The 23,233-nt window shown below is 57.6% G+C and overlaps 1 protein-coding gene across 1 annotated transcript in view; it reads right to left on the bottom strand.

The window, feature by feature from the left end:
• DLL3 (delta like canonical Notch ligand 3) overlaps positions 1-14,757 on the bottom strand; it is a 258,686-nt gene extending 243,929 nt beyond the window's left edge. The window contains exons 1-3 of the mRNA XM_048833333.2: positions 14,454-14,757; positions 11,957-12,199; positions 4,999-5,056 (exon numbers count right to left, since the gene is read on the bottom strand). Coding sequence (XP_048689290.2) covers positions 4,999-5,056; positions 11,957-12,199; positions 14,454-14,504 — 352 coding nt within the window. The 5' untranslated portion in view covers positions 14,505-14,757. The remainder of the gene's footprint in view (positions 1-4,998; positions 5,057-11,956; positions 12,200-14,453) is intronic.
• Between the last annotated feature and the right edge of the window lie 8,476 nt (positions 14,758-23,233).

The following is a 23,233-nucleotide window of genomic DNA, read 5'->3' as shown; positions in this document are numbered from 1 at the left end:
TTGACTGGATAGTACACAACATCTTTATTAAAAATTAGAAAGATACAAAATTAACACGGCCCACGTTATATGGATTAATTGCTGGCTAAGTGACAGGTCTCAAAAGGTAACTGTAAATAGGGAACAGTCATCAAGCGGGTCTGTTTCTAGTGGGGTCCTGCAGGGATGAGTTCTTGGCCCTTCACTATTGGATATTTTTAACAATGACCTGGAAGGAAACATAAAATTATCACTGATGAAGTTGCAGATGATGAAGATCGAGGGAGTGGTAAATAAAGTAGAGGACAGGTCACCAATACAGAGCAATCTGGAGCACCTGGTAAACTGGGCGCAAGCAAACAAAATGTGTTTTAATACAGCTAAACGTAAGGTGATTTATTGTGGAACAAAGAATGCAGGGCATACTTACATGATGGGGAACTCCATCCTGGGAAGCTGTGACTCTGAGAAAGACCTGGGAGTTGTGTTGGATACAAAACACGAGTTCCCAGCGTGACGCTGTGGCCAAAAGGGCTAGTGTGACCCTGGGATGCATCGACAGGGGAATCTCAAGCAGGAGCAAAGAGTTTATTTCCCCCTCTGTAGTTGGCCTTGGTGCGACCGCTGCTGGAATCTTGCGTCCAGTTCTGGAGCCCACAATTCAAAATTGGAGAGGGGTCGGAGAAGAGTCACAAGAATGATCAGAGGGTTAGAACACCTGCCTTGTGCGCGAGATTCAAAGAGCTCAAGCTATTTAACTGAACAAAGAGAAGGTTCAGGGGTGACTGGATGCTGGGTGATCAGTACCTACCTGGGAACACGTTGATAAGGGGCACCTCAGTCCAGCGCAGGGAGGTCTAACAGGGCCCGGGGGTTGGACATGGAAGCCGGGCAGATCCCGGTGGGCGATAAGGCGTGCATTTTTAACAGCGAAGGCAGCCAACCTTTGGAACAACTCACCCCGAGTCATGGTGGATTCTCCGTTCCGGACAATTTTTAAACCCAGATGGGATGTTTCTTTTCTCCCCCTATCGCGCCACCAGGAATTAACGCAGGGCAGTCCTGTGGCCGGCTTTCGACAGGAAAGCCGATGAAATTATCCAAGTGGCCCCTTGTGTCTTTAGAATCTATGAATCCCTTTGCGGCCCAGGGACCGCCTGATGGCCATTGGCAAAGGGCCCAAGGGAGGCAGAGGGGTTTACAGGGACCACTAGGTCTGAGGTCTACATAATAGCGCACCAAAGGTGGGGCATGTGAGGTCTCCAACGACATCGTCCTACCCAGCCCGTGACGTATGTACGGACGATATTTAAGGAGTTATGTATCTATACGTTCTAAGGTGTGTAGGTTAGACCAGGCCACCAGGTGATACACAGGTTCTGGGCAGGCAGGCAGGGTAGGAGACGCTTCTCTTGCCCCGACTGACCATTGTGTATTGCGTGTCTTACAACGGGAGTCTCTCTGCACACGGCGCGTCCAGCTAATCGAGACCACAAAGTCGCCAAGAGAGAACAAGATCTACAGGCACGCACGGCCTCGCGGTGGGGGGCGGGTCCTGTTTATGACTAAGATCAAAGAAGAAGCCTGGAGAATGCGGAGAGACACCCAGGAACCAAGCTGCCAACAGGTTTGTCTTAGGAATGGAGGGTGCCAGCCGGCCTGGCTGTAAGAGGCTGGGGGGAAGGACATGGGGGGAGCTGGTCTCTGGAGAGAGGTGAGTGTCTGGTAACTGCAGTCTGGGCTCTAGTTCTGGTGTGGACGTAACTCATTGTGTCCAATCATTCTACCTCCCTGCTGTTACTTGAAGCTCTGGTCTCTGCGAGATACACCTGAATTCCCTCTGAACGTGGCTAAGGCCTGGGGGTTCAGGGTGCAGGGAGCTGAGGTGGATCCGGGAAGCCGGGCTGGGCTGTTCCTTTGGGAGCAGCAGGGCTGTGAATGTGGCGAGTGCCAGGTGGAGCAGGGGCCGGGTGCTCCAGGGGGATGCTCATGGTGTGGGGGGCTGCTGGTAACGTGCAGAGGGCCAGCAGGGCCTGCCTAGGCTGGGAGGGGAGCGCTTGTGTTCCCCAAGCCAAGGAAGCTGGGGAGCAGAGCCCCGCCAGGAGTTCCTCATGCTAAGGGCAGGTGGTGGCGAGGTGCCTCACAGCCCTGGGTACCCCAGGAGCGTCAGACCCTTCCTCCATGTTGTCCTCCCCATTCAACCCACCCTAGAGTGCCCCTTCCTTCCCCCTGCACTCCCATGGCCTCCTGCACCCCATATTCCCTGCCTCATCCCCACCAGAACCCTCATTCCCTCCCCCCTTTATTCCCCCTACCCATCCCCTGGGACCCCCATTCCCTTCTTCTTCCCCCCCCATATTCCACCCTGGGACCCCATTCCCTTCCCCCCCATATTCCCCTCTCCATCCCTCTGGGACCCCCCCCCCACTCCCAGCATTCTGCCACTCCCCACCCCCTCCCCTCAGCAGTTCTCCCCCCAAGTCAGAGCCCCCCTCCCCCCCACACACACACCCTGTCCTGGAGCCTGCAGCTTTGGCCCCTCATCTCAGACCAGAGTCCTGCATCGGGGGAGGGGATGGGGGGAATTAAGGGGGTTGCTCCTCCCCCCAAAGCGTCCAACCAGCCAGCACTTGCCCCGCCTGCGCCTTGGCTCCTCACACCCAGCCTGCTCCAGCCACACAGCATGACCACTGGGCCCCTGCCCCCCCGCAGCTGGGGGCCCCACCCCTCCCCCAGCCAGCCACCCCCACCCAGTGCCAACCCAGCCCCACCTTCTTCCCCCTTCCAGACGGACTCCCCCATATGCACCATCCTAGCCCCACCCCGCTTCCAGCCAGACTCCCCCACACACACACACACACCATCCCTTCCCACCTGTCACCCAGCCAACTACCCACCCCCAGACCTCACCACCACCCATTCCTCCCCCAACCAGCCTTCTCCCCCCCCCCACTACCCATCCCCACCCTGCCCCTGCCCAGTCGACCCCCCACCCATCCTCCCCTTGCTACAGGATCCGGTACAAAGAGGATCGAATGCTCCAGCCCCAGCAACAGGGTTTGTGTGGAAGGGCAGGGGATGGTTCCTCTCCCCAGCACCCAGCGGTGTGACCCCCTCACTGGGATCACCACCCCCCCGACACCAGGATCCTCTGCCCCCACCCCCCGCTGGCATCCCCCACTCACCCCCGGCACCTCTGCCCCCCACCCTGCACTGGGATCCACCCCCCTCCAGTACCCAGCTCCTCTGCCCCCCATCCTGCACTGGGATCCCCCCCGTCTCCTCTGTCCCCATCCCCAGCTGGGATCCCCCCCACCCCCAGCTCCTCTGCCCCCCACCTCTGGAATTCTCCCCATGCCCCCAGGGGCTGACATGGTCCATGCCCCCGCAACCCTCCCCTGATCACTAGCACCCAGTGTCTCCATCAGCTGCTTTCCCTCACCCCTGCTGGCTCTAGTACCCATCATGGATATCGGTGTCTCCACTTCCGCCTCCTGGAGCCAGGGACCCGGAGCTGAAGGCTGTAAGGGAATTGGGGTGGGGGATGTCCCAGGAATTTCCTCCCCATCCCTGCATCCTGGCTACAGCTGCTCAATCCCACCCAGGGAAGCGCCTGCTCCCTGCCCCCTCCCCAGGTTTGCTATTCCCCCCCTCCCAAAAGAAATCCCACAATTCCCTAGGGCTGAGCCTTGCTCCGCTACTGTGTACTTCAGCTGGGAGTGGGTGGAGATGGGGGGTGACTGGGAATGGCATGGCCTGGTGCCCGAATCCCAAACCCTGCTGCCGGGCACCCTCAGGCTGAGGGGAAGTTTGGATCCAGGCCCCAGCCCTCTACGCCGGTGTCACAGCGATGCAGAAGAGGGTGGGGGCCACCCTGGGGGAAGTGGACGGTACAGGGTCGACATCTGGGTGGATGCCAGTCGACACGGGGGCAAAGGGCTAGTGGGTGCCCATCCCGGGGGAGGCCAGGGGCATGGAGCTGACATGCTGGTAGATATGGGCAGCATGGGAGAGATGGGCTGGTGGGTGCCCGTCCTGGGGGGGCACGGGCGGTAAGGGGGCAAAGTGCCAGTGTAGGGCTGTTCCAGGGGTGCATGTGGGGACAAGGCAGGGGCATGGCCTGAGCACACTGCACCCTGCCCGTTCGGCCTGCCCACATGGGGCTGGGGCTGCCGTGTGTGAGCTCGAGCCGCCCAGGAGTGGGCGTGTCGGGCTGGGCTGCCCCGGGACAGTCCCAGAAGGCTTCAAACTCCACATCTTTGGAGGAGGGAGGAGCACAGGAGCTGGCTGGGTGGAGGAGTTGGGGTGGGTTGCAGGGCCGGTTTAAGGCATGTGCACACAACAGGCCTGGTGGGTCCCTGGTGGGTCCCAGTTCCAGCAGTCACATGATCCCAGCAAGATCCCCGGCTCCATGCTTCAAAGAAGAAATTCTCTAGCCCTCGTGATTGGGAAGAACGGGGTCTGGGGTAACCAAAGCAGTGACACTGTCTGGGTCTGCAGAGAGCCTGAACCTGTTGCTCTGTGAGTGGACAGCTGCCTCAAGCAATCTGAGTGGGCTTTTTATTGCCAGCCCCATTACTTCACCCTGCGAGCCTCACCCCAGCAGGGAGCTCTGCCTGGGGCAGGAGGGGCACAGTGCATCAGGTCCAGCGCCTCCCCCTACCCCACCAAGCAGACACATCCTGGTTGCAGAGGTAAGTACTGGGACCCCCCACTGCCACCCTGCTTCTCTGGCGGAGGGGGTCCCTGCTGTCCCTTAGGGAGTCAGACTCACAATGTGGGGGGGAGCCATAGGGGCTTATGATGTGATGTGCCAAGGGGCCAGCGTTGGCATCATCTGGCCCTAGTGAGTTGGGGGTGGGGAGGGCAGACCCGGGAGAGGGGGTGTCCCATCAGTCAGGGTGTAGGTTCTGTGTGAGCCTGGGGTGGCCCCCCAAAACAAAGTTCTCCAAAAAGATGGGGCTGCCCACACACCCCACCCCCGCAGCACCCCCTGGTGGCGGCTGGGGTATCTCTCACCTGTGGACGGCTCGCCCGCTTCGGCTCTCCACGTCTCGATGATGAGGGAGAAGGTGCCCTGGAGCGGAGAGAGAGCAGAGCGCGTGAGGTGGTGGGGTGGAGAGGGGAGGCCCAGGACAGAGATGGGATGGTGTGATGGATGGGGGGGGAGAAGGTGCACAATAGGAGAACTGGGGTGGGAGAAACAGAAGGCTGCCCTGGGGGCGCCTAACTGGGGGCGTTGGGAGGAGAGGGACGCTGGGCATGTCTTACCTGGGGGAGGGGAACTTGAGGGGTGGGGGAGCGTAGGAATAAAGTTATAAACTCAGAAGGGCCCATTGTGATCATCTAATCTGACCCCCTTGGACAGCATGGGCCAGAGACTTGCCCCGGAATAATTCCCTGTTAGCAAAACATCCTGTCGGCACGTTAAAACGGCCAGTGCTGGAGAATCCACCGCACCCCTCGGTCAGTTGCTCCAGTGGTTAATTACCCTCCCTGTTAAAAACGAACGCCTTCTTTCAGTCTGAATGCGTCCCGCGTCAACTCCCAGCCGTTGGCTTGTGTTGGGCCTTTCTCTGACAGACTGAAGGGACCTTGATTAAATATTTGTTCCCTGAGCAGGTGTCGATAGCCTGGGATCCAGTCACCAGCTCATCTTCTTTAGTTAAGCTAAAGAGATCGAGCTCCGTGAGTCTCTCACTACCAAGCAGGTTTTCTAACCCCCTGATCATTCTCGTGACTCTTCTCTGACCCCCCTCCAATTCATCAACATCCTCCTTGAATGGTGGGCACCAGAACCGGACACAGGATCCCAGCAGCGGTCGCACCAGGGCCAAACACAGAGGGGAAAAGAATTTCTCTGCTCCTACGCGAGATTCCCCTGTTTATACAGCCCAGGATCGCATGAGCCCTTTCGGCCCGGGCGTCGCACGGGGAGCTCCTGTTCTGCTGATTATCCACCACGACCTCCGGATCTTTTTCAGAATCACAGAGCGAGAGCCCTCTAGCCTGTCAGTACGGCCAACAGGCTTAGTGCCGAGGTGTCTCCATTGACATTTAGGCATGTTTAAAAAAAAAAAAAAACCAAACACCCCCACACACTGTTGGCTTGTGCCCAGTTTACCAAGCAACCCAGAATGGCTCCGAGTCACTGTAGAATTGCAGGGGGTGGGCTGTATTATGGGGGAAGGGTCCTGAGGGGAGACATTATAGGGGTGACGCTGGGGGAGAGGGATCCAAGGGATATATAATGGGACTGCAATAGAGTAATGGGGGGGGATAATGGGGATGTATTATTAGGGAGGGGGCTGGGGAAGGCCGTGTGTTATTGGGGGAGGGGCTGGAGGAAGGGGGTGTATGAATAAAAGAGTATCATGGGGTCTGTTGGGTGGGGCGGGTTGTGCTGACCCAAGCAGCTGGCTAGGCTAGGCTGAGGGCTCCGTCACGAGGCTCGGGCCCACCATCTCTTGAGCCCTGATCCCTCTGGGGACCCTCGACGGCGGGGGCGGGGCGAACTCAGGCAGCCACCAACCCAGCTCCCCAGAGGAGCTGCGACCAGGGGAATTTGGTGAGAGAGCATGAGAGGCAGACACACCTAACAAACAGGCTCAAGCTTGGCCAAGAACACTCCCCCTCCCCAAAATCTCTGCTAGAGTAAAAATACCGCAGGCAGGCATCAGAGCAGAGTGGGGGGCTCCCCAGTTCATAGCACTGAACACAGCTTGTGCCGTGACCTGCCGCGTGGGCCGGGGGCCTTACGTGGGCATTCGGTGCCAGCAGCTCTTGGGTCTCAGAGACCGAGTGCGGGCTCTGGAGACCGGAGGAGCTGAGGGAGACAGAGGGGTACAGAGAGAAGACTTTTGGGGACACAGGAGAGCCAGCCCCTGTGCTGCTGAGGAGGGGAGAAGTCTCCGGGAAGGAGATCATCAGGCTGAGGCGGAGGGAAACAATCCCATCATAGAAGATCAGGGTTGGAAGAGACCTCAGGAGGTCACCTAGTTCAATCCCTTGCTCAAAGCAGGACCAACCCCCAACTAAATCATGCCAGCCAAGGCTTCGTCATCGTTGGGACCCTCCTTCCGGGGGGGGGAGGGATAGCTCAGTGGTTTGAGCATTGGCCTGCTAAACCCATGGTTGTGAGTTCAATCCTTGAGGGGGCCATTTAGGGATCTAGGGCAAAAATTGGGGATTGGTCCTGCTTTGAGCAGGGGGTTGGACTAGATGACCTCCTGAGGTCCCTTTCAACCCTGATAGTCTATGATATCATGGTCTCCTCTCACACTGAGGCCCTCCCCTCTGTGGGGGGGCCCCAGTTATTAGGAAGAGATAGGTCATAGCGATGGGGGAGTCGATCAGTAGAAATATGGATACAGTAACATAAGAACGGCCATACTGGGTCAGACCAAAGGTCCATCTAGCCCAGTATCCAGTCTTGCGATAATAGCCAAGATCAACTGCCCCAGAGGGAATGAACAGAACAGGTCATCATCAGTTACCCTGTTGCTCATTCCCAGCTTCTGGCAAACAGAAGCTAGGGACACCTTCCCTGCCCATCCTGGCTCATAGCCCTTGATGGACCTATCCCCCATGAACTTATCTAGTTCTTTTCTGAACCCTGCTATGGTCTTGGCCTTCACAACATCCCCTGGCAAGGAGTTCCACAGGTTGTACATTGTATGAAAAACTGACTTCCTTTTGTTTGTTTTAATAGTTGGGTTTGTGATGACCGGGAGAACCGCACGGTGAATTGCCTGCCAGGTGTGAAGGTTATGGAGCTCTCAAGGTATCTACACAGACTTGTGTGTAGTGCTGGGGAGGAGCCAGTGGTCATGGTACATGTAGGTACCAGTGACATAGGGAAGGACAGGAGAGAGGTCCTGGAGGCCAAATTTAGGCTGCTAGGTAAGAGATTGAAGTCCAGGACCTCCATGGTAGCATTCCCTGAAATGCTCCCAGTTCCACACGCAGGACCAGACAGACAGGCAGGACTGCAGGGTCTCAAGGCATGGATGAGACGATGGTGTAGGGAGGAGGGACTTAGGTTTATTAGGAACTGGCAGTGCTTAACTTGTGCCAGGGCTTGCCAGGGCTGAGCCCCGGCACCTGTGGGCTTGGCAGTTCACAGCCCCGGCATCTCTGGGCTTGGCACATCCGTTATGAATGTAAAAGAATTCCTTGAGTCCCGACGCCTCTTTCATTGCAAATGAAGCACTGGGAACCTGGGAACCTTTCGAGAAAGGAGACGCCTAGAGAGGAAGGATGGGCTCCACCCAAACCAAAACCGAACCCAATTGCTGGCATGTACAATGTAAAAGGTTGTAGGGAAGTTTTTACACTCAGGACTGGGGGAAAGCCGACAGGTGCGGAGGATCACCCGGTTTGGGCAGAAACATCTCATGGGGAGGATCTATTAAAAGGGAGCTATGTCCTAGGAAAGAAGTTACATCTGGTAACGTACAGATAGGAGCTAGGGAAGTGCAGTCAGCGGTAAAAGAGTCCGGTTTAAATATAGCACATGAAGGCGAGTTTCGGATATTGACAAAATGGACAAGTGCTTATCTACAAATGCTAGAAGTGTAAATGCGAAGAGGGGTGAACCAGCGTGCCTGGTATTAAGTGAGGATATTAATATAATAGACATCATGGAACCGGGGTGGAATGAGGATAGTCAATGGGACAATAATACCAGGGTACAAAATATATCAGAAGGATCAAGCAGGTGGTGCTGGTGGGGGGAACAGCCCTAGAAAGCCCAAAGTCAAAGAAAGTAAAAATCTTAAATGAATCAAACTGTACCTCAGAAACTCTGTGGATAGAAATTCCAGGCTTAACTAATAAGTGTCTAGCAGTAGGAACATCCTCCCGATCACCTGGCCAGGATGGTGACAGAGATTAGAGAGGCTACAAAGGCAGAAAACTCAATGATAATGGGGGACTTCAGCTATCCCCATATTGACTGGGTACATGTCAGCTCAGAGCGGGATGCGGAGATAAGATTTCTAGACACCATTAATGTCGGCTTCTTGGAGCAGCTATCCCTGGAACTCACAAGGGAGGAGGCAATTCTTGATTTAGTCCCAGGTGGCACACAGGATCTGGTCCAAAGGGTGAATATGGCTGAACCGCTCGGTAAGAGTGACCACAATGTAATTAAATTTAGCAGCCTGGTAGAGGGGAAAATACCAACAAAATCCGCCACGGTAGCATTTAACTTCAAAAAAAAAAAAAAAAAAGGAGAACGACACAAAATTGAGGAAATGAGTTAAACAGGAATTAAAAGGAACAGTCACAAGAGTGAAACGCCTGCAAGCTGCATGGAAACTATTTAAAAACACCATAATAGAGGCTCAAAACCTAATGTATACCTCCAAATAAAATAAAAAAGCAAGAGGACCAAAAAAATGCCCTCGTAGCTAAACGGCAGAGTAAAAGAGGCGGTTGGAGGCAAAAAGTCATCCTTTAAAAATTGGTAGTCAAATTCTAGTGAGGAAAATAGAAAGGGACAAACTGTGGCAAGTCAAGTGTAAAAGTATAAGGCAGGCAGGCCGGCCAAGAAAGAACTTGAAGAGCAACTAGCTAAGGACACAAAAACAAACAGCAAACATTTTTAAGTAGATCAGAAGCAGGAAGCCTGATAAACAGTCATTGGGGCCACCGGACGATCGAGGTGATCAAGGAGCACTTAAAGACGACAAGGCCGTTGCAGAGAAACTAAATTAATTCTGTGCATCGGTCTTCACTGCAGAGGATGCGAGGGAGATTCCCACGCCTGAGCCATTATTGTTAGGTGACAAATCTGAGGAACGGTCCCAGATGGAGGTGGTGATAGAGGAGGTTTTGGAACAAATAGATAAATTAAATGGTAATAAGTCACCAGGACCAGGTGGTATTCAGCCAAGAGTTCTGCCGTTTCACATTTGAGTTCCTTCAGAACTCCTAACCATGGTAGAAAACCTATCACTTAAATCAGTCTGTACCAGACAACCAGAGGGAAACTAATGTGACGGATTTAAAAAAACAAAAAATGGCTCCAGAGGTGATCCTGGCAATTACAGGCCTGTAAGCCTGACTTCAGTACCAGGTAGATTGGTTGAAACTAGAGTAAAGAACAGATTTATCAGACACACAGAAGAACACGCTACATTGGGGAAGAGTTAACACAGCTTTTGTAACGGGAAATCATGCCTCACCAATCTACCCGTAGCATGGGGCACGGGTCACTTGCTGGAGGATTCTCTGCTCCTTGAGGTCTTCAAACTACAAATTTGAGGACTTCAATAGCACAGATATAGGTGTGAGGTCTTTTTTAGGAGTGGTGGGTGAAATTCTGTGGCCTGCATTGTGCAGGAGGTCAGACTAGATGATCATAATGGTCCCTTCTGGCCTAAATATCTATGAATCTATTCGAATTCTTTGAGGGGGTCAGTAAGTATGTGAACACAGGTGATCCAGTGGATCTAGTGCACTTGGACTTTCACAAAGCCTTTGACAAGGTCCCTCACCAAAGGCTCTTAAGCACGGGATAAGAGGGAAGGTCCTCTCCCGGGTCTGTAACTGGTTAAAAGACTGGAAACAAAGAGAAGGAATAAATTGTTTTCAGAATGGAGACATGTAAATAGAAGTGTCCTCCAGGGGTCGGTGCCGGGACCAGGGCTGTTCAACATATTCATAAATGACGTGGAAAAAGGGATGAACAGTGAGGTGGCAAAATTTAAAGAGGATACAAAACTACTCAAGACAGTTAAGTCGAGAGCAGACTGTGAAGAGTTACAAAGGGACCACACAAAACTGGGTGACAAAATGGCAGATGAAATTCAATGTTGATAAATGCAAAGTAATGCACGTTGGAAAGCATGATCCCCAATATGCATATTCAATGAGGGGGGTCTAAATTAGCTGTCACCACTCAAGAGAGAGACCTTGGAGTCACTGCGGATAGTTCTCCAAAATCATCCCCTCAATGTGCAGTGGCAGTGAGAAAAGTGAACACAGACTGTTAGGAACCATTAGGAAATGGATAGAGAAGACGACAGAAAATATCACGTTGCCTCTATATAAAGCCACGGTATGCCCACACCCTGAATACTGTGTGCAGATCTGGTCGCTCCCATCTCAAAAATGATGTATTAGAAATGGGGAAAGGTCAGCAAAGGGCAACAAAAAGGATGAGGGGGATGGAGCAGCTTCCATACGAGGGGAGATTTTCAAACCTGGGATGGTTCAGCTTGGAAAAGAGACGCCTGCGGGGGGATATGACGGAGGGCTATAACATTATGACTGGGGTGGAGAAAGTGACGAGGGAAAGTGTTATTCACCCCTTCATGTCACACAAGAACCAGGGGTCACGCTGTGAAACTAACAGGCAGCAGGTTTAAAACAAACAACAGGAAGTACTTCATCACCCAGCACACAGTCAACCTGTGGAACTCCCTGCCAGGGGATGTTGTGAAGTCTGAGAGTTTAAAAAAAAAAATTAGGTAAGTTGCTGGAGGACAGGTCCATCAATGGCTATTGGTCAAAAGGACCAGGGATGCAACCCCATGCTCCAGGTCCCTGAACTTCCAACTGCCAGAAGGTGGGACTGGACGATGGGGGATGGATCACTCGATGATTGCCCTGGTTGTGTTCACTCCCTTTAAACATCTGGCACTTGCTGCTGTCAGAAGACAGGATACTGAGCCCGATGGACCATTGGGCTGACCCAGTCTGGCCGTTCTCATGTTCTTGTTGGCTGCGGGTGAGGAGGGGGTGGAAGAGGTGGGAGCTGAATGGGGATGAATAACTGGGGAGAGGGGACGTTTAATGGGACTGAATTATGAGGGGGAGGGGATTATAACAGGGTGTACTATGGGGAAGGGCCCTGGATGAGGAGGTATAGAATGGAGGTGTATTCCTGGGGTAGGGGGTGTATAATGGGGGTGTATTACTGGGGGGAGGGGTGTAATATGGGGGGAGGGCACTGCGGGGCGGCTCTCACCGGCCACTTGAAGTGGAAGGGCACGCGGATGGGTGCGCTGGTGGCCACAGCGTTGCGGTCGGCAGGGACCATGTCGCTCAGGGCGGCCCCGAAGGTGCAGGGGGGCTCGGGGGACACGACAGCCTGGGCGTGCTTGAGGCAGACGCGGAAGAAAAGGCAGCAGGGCCTGGTGCCGGGGCACAGGCTGGGGGCGCTGATGCGGAACCAGTGCACCTGAAGCTCAAACACCCCAGCCGGCTGGGCCTGCGGGACAGAGGGGGGGGGGGTTAGCATGGGACCCCGCCCGTCTCCTCCTGCAGATCCCCCCCACCCCACAGCTGGATCCTCCCCGCACACTGCTCCCCACCCCAGAGATCCCCCCACCCCACAGCCTGCGTTCCCAGCATGGATCCCCACCCCGCAGCCCAACCCTCCGGCATGCAGCCTCCACCCCACAGCTCCCCCAAAGATCCCCCAGCCCGTGCCCCCTGAGCACACTGCCCCCTCCCCCAAAGATCCCCCAGCCCACAGTCCCCCACAGCCCACTGTCCCATCCACCCAGAGATTCTCCCAGCTCAGAGACTGTGCCCCCAAGACCCTTGTCCCTCCATGGGGCGAAATCCCCCCATGGCATCTCCAAGCCCCCTGGCCTCCCCTCCATAGTTTGCAGCTCCCCCTCCCCAACTCACAGCCTTTGCCTCCCAGGGCAGAGACCCTGCCCCCCCCCCCCTTCCTTCCCTCCCCACACACAAGTTGCCTCTCACAGCCCAGGGCTCATCTCCCCTCTCCAGAGAAATTTCCACCTTTTCCCCAGGGCCAAACTCCCCCCACTCCAACCCTGCCACTGCCCCCCCCCCAGGGCAAAAGTGTCCTGGGAACCATGTAACCCCCCCTCCCCCAGGAGCACCACCGCCGCCTGGACTATGCAACCCCCGCGGGACACCCAGCCCTCTGGGTCCTGTACCCCCACTGCCCCCAGGGCATGGTTTATCTCCCCCCCCCCGCAGCCTGGAACCGCCCCCTCCCCCCCGATGTTCCCTTCATGAACTCCCCACCCCGCGACAAGGGTCCCCCCTCCCCGCCAGAGAGGGGTGGCCCCTGGGCAACCCCCCCGCCGCCGCCACCTCACACGTCCCAGGATACAGCCCCCGCCCCGGGCCTCCCCGCAAGAGGGACCCCCTTTTCCCCAGACCCTCCACAGTGCCTGAACCCTTCTGGGGTCCTGCCAGCCCTCCCTGCGAGCGGGGACCCCCGGGGTGAGCCCGAGTCACCTGACCCCTCCCCGATCCCCCCAGGTCAGAGCGCGGGGCTGGTGGCGAGGTCCCGAGCCCCCAGCTCTGCCAGGAGCGCGGGGCACTGCAAAGCGCTCACCCCCCACCGAGAAGTCCCCCCCACAAGCGCGCCCCCCCGGAGAGATCCCGGTTCCCCGCCCCAGCGCGCAGCCGCCCCCCCCCCCTCCTTGGAGAGGTCCCGGTTCCCCGCCCCAGCGCGCAGCCGCCCCCCTCCCCGCTTGGAGAGGTCCCGGTTCCCCGCCCCAGCGCGCAGCCGCCCCCCTCCCCCCTTGGAGAGGTCCCGGTTCCCCGCCCCAGCGCGCAGCCGCCCCCCCCCCCTTGGAGAGGTCCCGGTTCCCCGCCCCAGCGCGCAGCCGCCCCCCCCCTCCTTGGAGAGGTCCCGGTTCCCCGCCCCAGCGCGCAGCCGCCCCCCCCCCCCTTGGAGAGGTCCCGGTTCCCCGCCCCAGCGCGCAGCCGCCCCCCCCCCCCTTGGAGAGGTCCCGGTTCCCCGCCCCAGCGCGCAGCCGCCCCCCCCCTCCTTGGAGAGGTCCCGGTTCCCCGCCCCAGCGCGCAGCCGCCCCCCGCCCCAGCGCGCAGCCGCCCCCCCCCCTTGGAGAGGTCCCGGTTCCCCGCCCCAGCGCGCAGCCGCCCCCCCCCCCTTGGAGAGGTCCCTGTGTCCGCGCCCGGCAGGGCAGGGAGCTCTCGGAGAAAGGTCCCGATTCCTCCCCCGCCCGCGACGTGTTCCCCTTGGAGCCGACTCCCCCAGCCACACACTCAACTCCCCACCTCCTGCCCAGCGCGCAGCCCCCCTTGGAGCGGTCACCGCCCCCGCCCCCCGGTGCAAACCCCTTGGAGAGATCACGGTCGTCACCCCCACCCCATGGCGTGCACAGCCCCCTCCCCCCCCTTCGAACTGTTCAGGTCCCCACTCCTTGTGTCCCTGCGCGCAGACCCCCTTGGAGAGATCCCGCCCCCCCCCATACTGCCCCTGCCCTGCGCGGCTGCCCCCTTGGGGAGATCCCGCGCCCCCCCCCATACTGCCCCTGCCCTGCGCGGCTGCCCCCTTGGGGAGATCCCGCGCCCCCCCCATACTGCCCCTGCCCTGCGCGGCTGCCCCCTTGGGGAGATCCCGCGCCCCCCCCCATACTGCCCCTGCCCTGCGCGGCTGCCCCCTTGGGGAGATCCCGCCCGCCCCTGCCCTGCGCGCTGCCCCCCGGGGAGGTCCCCCTGCGCCCGGAGTCACTCACCAGCTGTGCGCAGAGCAGGGCCAGGAAGCCGGCGAGGAGCAGGGTCGCCATGGGGCGAGGAGGCGGGTGGCCCTAGGGGGCGAAGTCCCTGAAGCCGCAGCTTAGTCCAAGGGGGAGCGCGCCGGGAGCCGGTGCGCCCTGGGCAGGGCTCGGTGCGCGCTGGAGCAGGCCGCGGGAGGTGGGGGCCGCGGGAGGTGGGGGTCGCGGGTGCCCGCCCGGCGGAGCCCAGAGCCGGCGGAGGGACGCTGGAGGAGCCCGCCGAGGCTGCGGGGAAGGCAGAGCGGAGCGCACGGAGAACGAAGCGGCCGCCTGCCGCCTCCGGCTCTTTTAAACCCCGGCCCTGCCTGGTGTCGGGTTGCCTGGCCCGGCAGCACCCGCCCCCTTCGCTCCCCCTCCCCTTCCCACCGGCAGGGGCAACCCCCCCCCCCCCACAGCGGAGCGAGCGAGCGAGCGACTGGGGCGGAGCCCACCCCCAGCAGCCGGGCTGGCCCGGGGCCCCTGCGGCCGGCTCGTGGGTTCTGGGACTTTCCCTCCAGCCCCACGCCTGACCCTCCCCCGGGTTGGTACCTACTGGGCAGGGCGGCAGAGCACCTCACTGGCAGGAGATGCCTCTGCCCCAGGGCCCACGGGTCTGGGCCACTGGCCTGGCCCTTTGGCAGGCCTGCTTGGGCCGCGGAGCAACCTCCTGGGGCGGCTGGGCCAGGTGGGAAGAGAGGCAGAGGCTGAAAGCTGGGTGCTCGGGTTATGGGGCACCTAACTGGTGACACCCTGAGCTGGAATGGCCAGGCTGGATCAGAGAAGAGGCCCATCTGGCAGGGTATCAGTTCTCCCCGCCCGGCGAGCAACAGGCGTAAGAAAGGCGTAAGACCCCCGCCATGGCAGCTGTGGGATAATCAAGCTGACTGAGTTAGAAAGGGGCTGAAATCCTGGGGCAGGAGGCTGGATCTCTCTGCAAAGATTGGTGCTAGCATCTCAGAGAGCCTAAGGCCGGGGGACCCTTAGTTCACCTAGTCTGGCCTCCTGCTGAGCTCCCCTCCATTTCACCTGCATCCCCCTTTATCGAGCCCAATGACTTTAGGCAGAGACCAGGAGAGAGCCAGGTGCTATCAATGGCAGGGAATTAATTAGATGAGGCCAGCCTGGGAAATCTGCAGCCCATGCTGCAGGGAAAGGAGGAACCTCCCCTGTCAGAAGACAGGATACTGAGCCCGACGGACCATTGGGCTGACCCAGTCTGGCCGTTCTCATGTTCTTGTTGGCTGCGGGGGGCCCCAGCATCAACTATTAGGACCCTGACTATTCTTGTTATCCACAGAAACGATTCATCCCTTTTTTGACTCTTATATTCTTGGCCTCTGCACCTTCCAGTGGCCGGGATTTCCACAGGCTAATGCACCTTGTGTGAAAAAGCCATTTCCCGTTCCTGGTTTTGAATCCCCCCACTTTTTCAATTTCAGCACCTGTCTCCTTGTCCTTGTGTGATGAGATGAGGGTGCAGAGGTTCCGGATTTCCGTTCTCTCTCTCCCAGGCCCCGTGGGATAGAGATTTATCATGTCTCCTCTTCGCAGCTCCTTTTTACAGGTACAATCCTGGGTCTTTTTCAATCTCCCTTTGTAGGAGTTTTTCCAGGCCCCTGATCATTCCCGGTGGCCCTCTCTGAACCCACATGAGTTCTGTGCTCTCCTTTGGGAGTGGTACAGGATCCAGACAAAGCCGCAGGGTTGCTTCATATAATGGTATTAGAACATTGTCCATCCTATTCTCCCCTTCCCCAATTCCTTATGAATCCAAAGACCTATCAGAGGTGCCAAGTACCCACAGCCCCAGTGGACATCAGCAGGAACTGGGAGTGTGGCCAGCGCATCTGAAAGATCAGGCAATAAAAATGTACACAATGCGGGCCTGGTCCCTGACTGGGGCACCTGGGAGTTACTGTAATACACCTGATAGCAATAAAAATGGACAGCGCCTGGCACAATGGGAGCCTGGTTCCTGACTGGGGCTCCTAGGCACTGTAATAAAATAATAATAATTAATAATTCGGGCACCCAAAACCACCAGCCACTTTGGAAAATGTTCTGCCCCTGGGAACGAGGAAGCCTCGGCTCTGTTCTCAGTCCTCCCAGCGATATTTTTTAAGCCTCATTTTATCACTTTCCAGCCCATATCTGGTAAAAAATAATCTCCCCAGGTCCTCCCCGCCCCCCGCAAAAATCCTGTCCTCACCTGTATTTTGTAATGCCTCCCTTAGATCTTAGGAGGGTCCTGGGGGTGGATCAGGGAAATAGCCAGTTGAATTCCTGCCAGGGTCTCCTCATGCAGCACAGTGCCACCAGTGAGTTCCTAAATGGCATCAGAATGAGTACAACACACGCCTGTCATTATCTCTGTTATTGCATCCAAAATAATCTATGTTAAAAGAATGCCAAGGTCCTCCAAAATTAGGACATGCTGGAGTTAAGGATGTCCGAACAACCTTAATTCATACCCTTGGAGATCTGCATTATGCTAAAGGCTTTACTTAAATGATCTCATGCTGTTCCCTCCCCGTCCACACCCATTCAGTGCACTGGATGGACAGGGCTCACTGAACGGGCAGCTAGAAAGTAGTTCTTTTGATCCTTACCATTCAGCATGTGGCCCCCATATTTATGGTGCTTGATCCTAAACCTGCCCTGAATACAGAATTACTCATTTCCTCCTGGGCTTTTTTTCTGGGTCTTTCCAAACACTAATTAATTTACCTTAACATCACCCCTGTGTGCATTATTAGCCCTGGTTTACGCACAGGGAACAGAAGCACAGGGTGTTGGGAACAGCTGGGCGACTGGGAGGCAGGAATCCTGGGTTCTATTTCTGGCTCTAGGATCAGAGTGGGGCCTAGTGCTTAGAGCAGGGCACGCTAAGAGTCAGGACTCCTGGATTCTATTCCCAGCTCTGCAACTGGCTTCCCTTGTTGACGCAAGTGAGTCACACGTCAGCTCCATGCCTCAGTTTCCCCATCTAAACAGCTGGGGTAAGGACACCGCCCCACCCGGCGAGCGTTCGCCCAGCACCATGCAATCTCATCCTTATTAGAAATGGACGGCCGCAAAGCTCTTGGAAAAGAAACAGCTCCCCTCCCGGTTATGTGAGCCAGGTGTGAACCGCAACTAGTTTACACTGGAACCGGTTTGCAGCATGCAGGGAGGGAGCCCAGGATCTGCCCACTCCCCAACCCTCAACCCTCCTGTTTAATCAGCCCCACTCCTGCCATGACACAAGCCACACACCATCTATGAACTGCAGCCCAACTTAGTCTTTGTGGCGTCTGACGTGCTGGCCTTTATAGGACCCTGGGAGGCGTGGGGAATGGGGGGAGCCAGCTTAACCCCTTAGCCCTCCCCTCCCTTCTTCTTTAGCCCCTCCAGCATTTCCTTGGTCTCAGGCCCTCCGGCCCAGCTTTGTGGAGCTCTGCAGAAGGGGTGGCCTGTACCAGCAGTGGGGATGCGTCAGCTGTATGCTAATCCGCAGCACCTGCCTTATTGCTTAAGCACAAGCCCTCCCCGGGCCACTTTCCCTTTAAAGTCCCAGGGAAAAGCTGCCCTTCCAGGCGGGTTTGGGGTTGTTTTAATGCAGCAACAGCTGTTAAAAAAAAAAAAATCTCAACATTGCTTCCCCCTCCCGGGGCCTGAGCAGCAGAGAAAGCCAGAGGGGCCCTGCCCTAGCGGCCTAGGCTGCAAACTCCACCAGGCTGGAAGTTTTTGGCGGGGGGCGTTTATTTCACAGGTGCCGGCCCCGCACCCCGGCAACGTTAGAGGGCTGCAGGACCCATAGTCCCCTGCGCTCCAGGAGCCCCTGGGCGTGGAAATCAGAGCCCAGCTCCCGAGCAGTTGCAGCTCGGTTTAGTCCAGCTCCCGGTTGCAAGGAGATGTTTTTATTTGGGGAGGGGAGGGGGGAGTTCCTAAGCTCGCTTGGTTGTCACCTCCCTGGCCCCAGCCAGCTTTGTGCTGGGCAATGCGCTCCATTGTCCCGCAGCTGGCCGAAGAATTAGCCTCCGGGCTGCGGCGGTGGCTTCTGCTAGGCACCTACCATCTGCCTGCCCATCCCCAGCCGCAGCAAGCCTAATTCAAGCAGCCCCTGGGCCGGCCGTACCACCATCCCCTTCTCATGCTCCCCTGGCCCCCCTCAGGCATCTCCACTCTGTGCCCCCTTTTAACTAGCAAGCACTGGGGCGGCTAAGATCAAACTGGGCCCTGCTATCTCCTTTCTCCTCCCCACGCTCCAAGGGCCGGCTGGGTAAAGGTGTTTAGGTGCCCGAAGGCCACGTTGCCTGGTGGATACAGCACTAGACTAGCCTCGGTCACCTCTGCCCTTGGCCTGCGCGGGGTGACCTCGGGCCAGTCAGTCCGTGCCTCAGTTTCCCCAGCTGTAAAACAGTGTTAATCAAAGCCATGTCCTGCCGGAAGGGATCTTGGGAGGTCATCGCATGAGACCAAGTAGCCCTAGCCCAGCATTGACAGGAGTTTGTCCAGCTGTTCTTAGAAACCCTCAGTGACGGGGATCCCACAACCTCCCTTGGACACCTGTTCCAGAGCTTCACTCCCCGGAGAGTTAGAAAGTTTGTCCTAATACGTCACCTCAATCTCCCTCGCTGCAGATTAAACCCTCCTGCCTTCAGCGGACATGGAGAACAGCTGATCCCCATCCTCTCCGTAACAAGCCTTAATGTAGCTGATGGCTGCTCTCAGATCCCTGCTCAGTCAGCGTTTCCCCAGACTAAACATCCCCAGTTTTTTTAACCTCTCCCCCTAGGGCAGGTTCTCTAGACCTTTGATCCCTGGACTCTCTCCAATTTAGCCTAACCTGCAGTGCCCACACCTGGACCCCAGACACCAGCTGAGGCCTCCCAGCTGATACTGATCACCTTTGGGAGCTGCTGCAAAGAGCTTGGGGTTACTGTTATTAAACACCTTTAAAATCCACCCTCAGATGCCTCCTCCCTTGGTGCCGCTTTGTCCCGGATATAGATAAAGCCAACCCTGGGGCCGTCTCCTCCTTGCCCGGGTTTGGGCTCCTTCCCTAGAGGGAATCTGTCCCCTCGGTGCCATCAATCCGGGGTGGGCTGGGAGGGCAGAAGTTTGGGCAAGGAGGGAGTTTGCATTTTTGTGGCTATGCAGCTGTGTGTCCTTTCTCCCCTCACCACTCTCAAGGCCTGATGGGTGGGGCCAGCCACCTGGCCACCGGTGGCTTTAGGGCAGACCTTGCAGCAGGTTGTCAAGGTTGATTCTAATGGGGAGGGGGCAGGGAGGGGGAAGGAGGCCTCGGCTGTGCCCCCCGCCGCCCTGGTGTGATCAGCCCACTAGGGCGGCGTCCTCTTGGGGTCACGGCCCCTGACTTCGGTAAGAAACCAAACCAATGGAGCAGGAGGGGCTGGGATCTGTCCCAAGAGCTTGGAGCGTCCCAAGGGGCCAAGTAGCCCAGTGATTCCTGGCTCACCAAACCCCTCCATCCCGTGGCTGGGCTTCCTCGCGGAGATCTATGTCTCCTCCTGCTCCCCAGCCACCCAGGAGCCCCTGGACAGTGACAGGAATGAAACTCAGCTTCCTCGCAGTGTTAAAAAGCCTTGGATTTCTTTCAGCAGCGGGGAGAGGCAGGCAGCGTGGGCACAGCCAGCGTGCTGGGCCATTTCCTTTTGGAATCTAAATGGTGTTAATTACAACATCAGATACAGCTCCCCACCCCCACCCTGTGCCCCCCAAACCCCGATCAGATCCCCGCTCTGCAGCCCCCCGTGCCCCCCAAACCCCAATCGCATCCCCACTATGCAGCCCCCCAGTGCACCCCCTAACCTCCTGCACCAACACTTGGAAATTCTCCCGGCTGCAAAGGCCAAGGATGGAGCAGGGTGTTTTAAGTTCTGGATGGGCTTTGAGTCCCCCTTCTAGGGAAATCGTGGGTGGCAGCGGGGTTGAGGGGGAGCAGATTTACGACAGAGAACGCTGGGGTGTGTGTGTGTGTGTTAATATTCAGATCTTTTGCAAACCAGCTGGACCTGAGGGCACAGACCATGTCGTGATCAGAAGGGAGGCTGGCTTTGGCCTCCTTTGGCCCCGCTCCTGGGAGCTGTTACACACATGCCATCCTTTCCTGCTGGGAATTGGGCCCCATTGTCTTCAATAGAGAGACGCCCACTGACACCAGCTGGGATCTGTCCCATTGACGCCAGTGGGGTGACCGACGCCCATTGACATGCTGGGGATCTGACCCCATTGACACCAGCCGGGGGCCCAGCCCCATGGACTCTAGTGGAACTAAATTGATTTCCATCGCCAGTAAAAATGCTCCAATTATTTTTGGAGGCTTGGGCCCATCCGTCCCTAGCGCTGCGTTTGAAACAGACCCTCCCCGCGGCCGTGGGGCCTCCCGAGGCTAATGGGTTTCCCAGGAGCCTCCGTTTGGTGGGGCCGAGGTGTCGGAGCGTCCCGCAGGCAGCAGGGAAGGTGCGAGAACCAGCAGGGGCTGTACCGTCCTGCCTGTGCCCGCTGGGTGTGAACGGCAGCCCTCCGAGCCCAGCCCCCAGCCCCCTGGGAAGCACAGCTGAATGGGAGACACACTTTTTCACACCTGGACACATGGACCTGTTGTCTCGGGAAACCCTCACTGGGGTCCACCCCCCCCCCCGCCCCATCCCATTCGCCTGCCACAGCCGGGTAACACCCCGCAGCATGTCACGCTGGGGTTCGAAAAGTCACACCTGGCTGGGCCTGCAGGGAGGCTGGGGGCCAAAGGCCAATCTCATGCTTCAGGCCTTGGAGTTAATTACACCCCACGGGAGCCGGGGAGGGCAGGAATGGCTCCGGGAGTTCCCCTGCTTTAACCGGGACCCAAACTGGGACTGGAAGGGGCTGATTCAGAGAGGGGAGGAGAACGTGTGAACCCATGTGGGATCTGGCCCCATTGACTCCCATGGAGCGACGCCCATCGACACCCGCCCCAGATCTGGCCCCGAGAGCATATAAATATCCACAGAGCAGCTTGTGGCTTGGAGCCCCTGGCTAGGGGGTGATGGACGACTGCCCGGCTGGCGGAAACCTGACCAACTTGCCTCGAACTCCCCCTGGCATTTCAGCGTGGGTTTAGACACTGCAGGGGGACCCGTAGCCCCACCAGCCTACCAGGGGGCACAGGCCCAGCTGGGACATGCAGGTGCGGGGGCCACAATGGCGGGGGGCTGCACCGTGCGCCCTCACTGTGGCCAGCCTACTCCCAGGGGTCCCTGGCACCTTTCCCCCTCCCTGTGCCCCCACCAACCGGCTCCGCGGACGATCGTTCTATTCATCCGGGCCCTGGGAAAGCAGCCAGCGCTGGCCTCACGAAAGACCCTGACGCCGGGGATTGTGTACAAACATTCCAGCGGCAGCAGGAGACCCCTTCAGAGAAGTCAACACATTGCCAGGGCGAGGGGGCTAATCAGCGGGTATTTGAGAGGCAGGCCAGGGAGAGCGCGAGCTGCCATCTACAGCGACGACGTCACCCACCAACGCATGCCAAGCGCCGTCCCAGCTAGTCTCACCGCTGGGCACAGTGGAGACCAGGCGCTGAGCTGCTGGTGTCTGTACGGGGGCTTTGAACCACAGCAGAGAAAGGCAGGATGCGGGGGAAGCAGCTCCTCGGGGTTGTTACCGCACGGGCTGGATTGAACCGGAACTTGTGCCAGGGAACAAAACCCATCCACAGGATCCGGCTTTCCGGGCAAATTCTCACCCGGGGGGTCAGCACGGTCCCGTCAGCGCCAGCGCAGTGACGCCGATGGGCGCCAGCCGGGCTCTGGCCCTAAACGAGAAGTCAGGGGAACTTCTAAACTGAATCTTCTTAGCAAAAAATGATTGAGCTCGCTGCAGCCCCTCCCGGCTCTGCCCTGGGAGCTGTGGATTCGCCAGGCCAAGCTGGCGGAGAACTTTTCCCTCCCCTCCCTGCCAACGCCGGTGGGCTGGGCTGACCCAGTGGGGAACCGGCCCTGTGAACTGTCCAGCCCTCCCTGCCAACAGACTAAGCCCAGAGGGGGCCACTGAATGGCCAGATTGGATCAGGGCCGATGCACCAGAGGCAGGTGCAAGAAATCTGCATTGCACGGCTATGGCAGAGCAGACTGGCCTCCCGGCTTGGATGATCCCTGGCAATTGGCCTCCCTTCAGCAAGAGACGGCACGGGAGGATTCAAACGTCTGTAATCCCTCCAGCTCGCACCTTCCCCCCTCGTTCATGGGTGCGACTCCCTTCCACCTCAGCGCTGCAAAGAGCCTCAAAGGTATTTAGGGGATCCCAGGATGCATCCACAGGGGAATCTCACACAGGAGGCAGTGAGGTTATTTCCCTTCTGCGTTTGGCCCTGGTGTGACAGCTGCTGGGATCCCATGTCCGGTTCTGGTGCCCACCATTCCAGGAGGAAATTGATAAATAGGAGCAGAGTCAGAGAAGAGCCCCGAGAATGATCAATGGGTTAGAAAACCTGCCGGATAGTTAGAGACACAAGGAGCTTGATGGATTTAGCTGATCGAAGAGAAGGTGAAGGCGTGACTTGATCCCAGGCTATAAGAACCTACGTGGAAAACCAATATTTAATAATGGGCTCTCCCATCTATAAACCTCGCTCCCATTGAAATCGGATCCTCAATACCCGTATGGATCTGAGCCCACACTGAGGACGCGCTCTCATGGGTGTGGTACCATGCCTAGCACAGAGCCAGGCGGTAGGGGTGCAGCCTGGCTCTCAGAGGCCCTTTTCCAGCAAGACACCG

This window comes from Caretta caretta, chromosome 23 (genome assembly GCF_965140235.1).
Source record: "Caretta caretta isolate rCarCar2 chromosome 23, rCarCar1.hap1, whole genome shotgun sequence".
NCBI lineage: Eukaryota > Metazoa > Chordata > Testudines > Cheloniidae > Caretta > Caretta caretta.
Note: the sequence above shows the minus strand (reverse complement) of the source record. Positions and strands in the feature narration are given on the sequence as shown.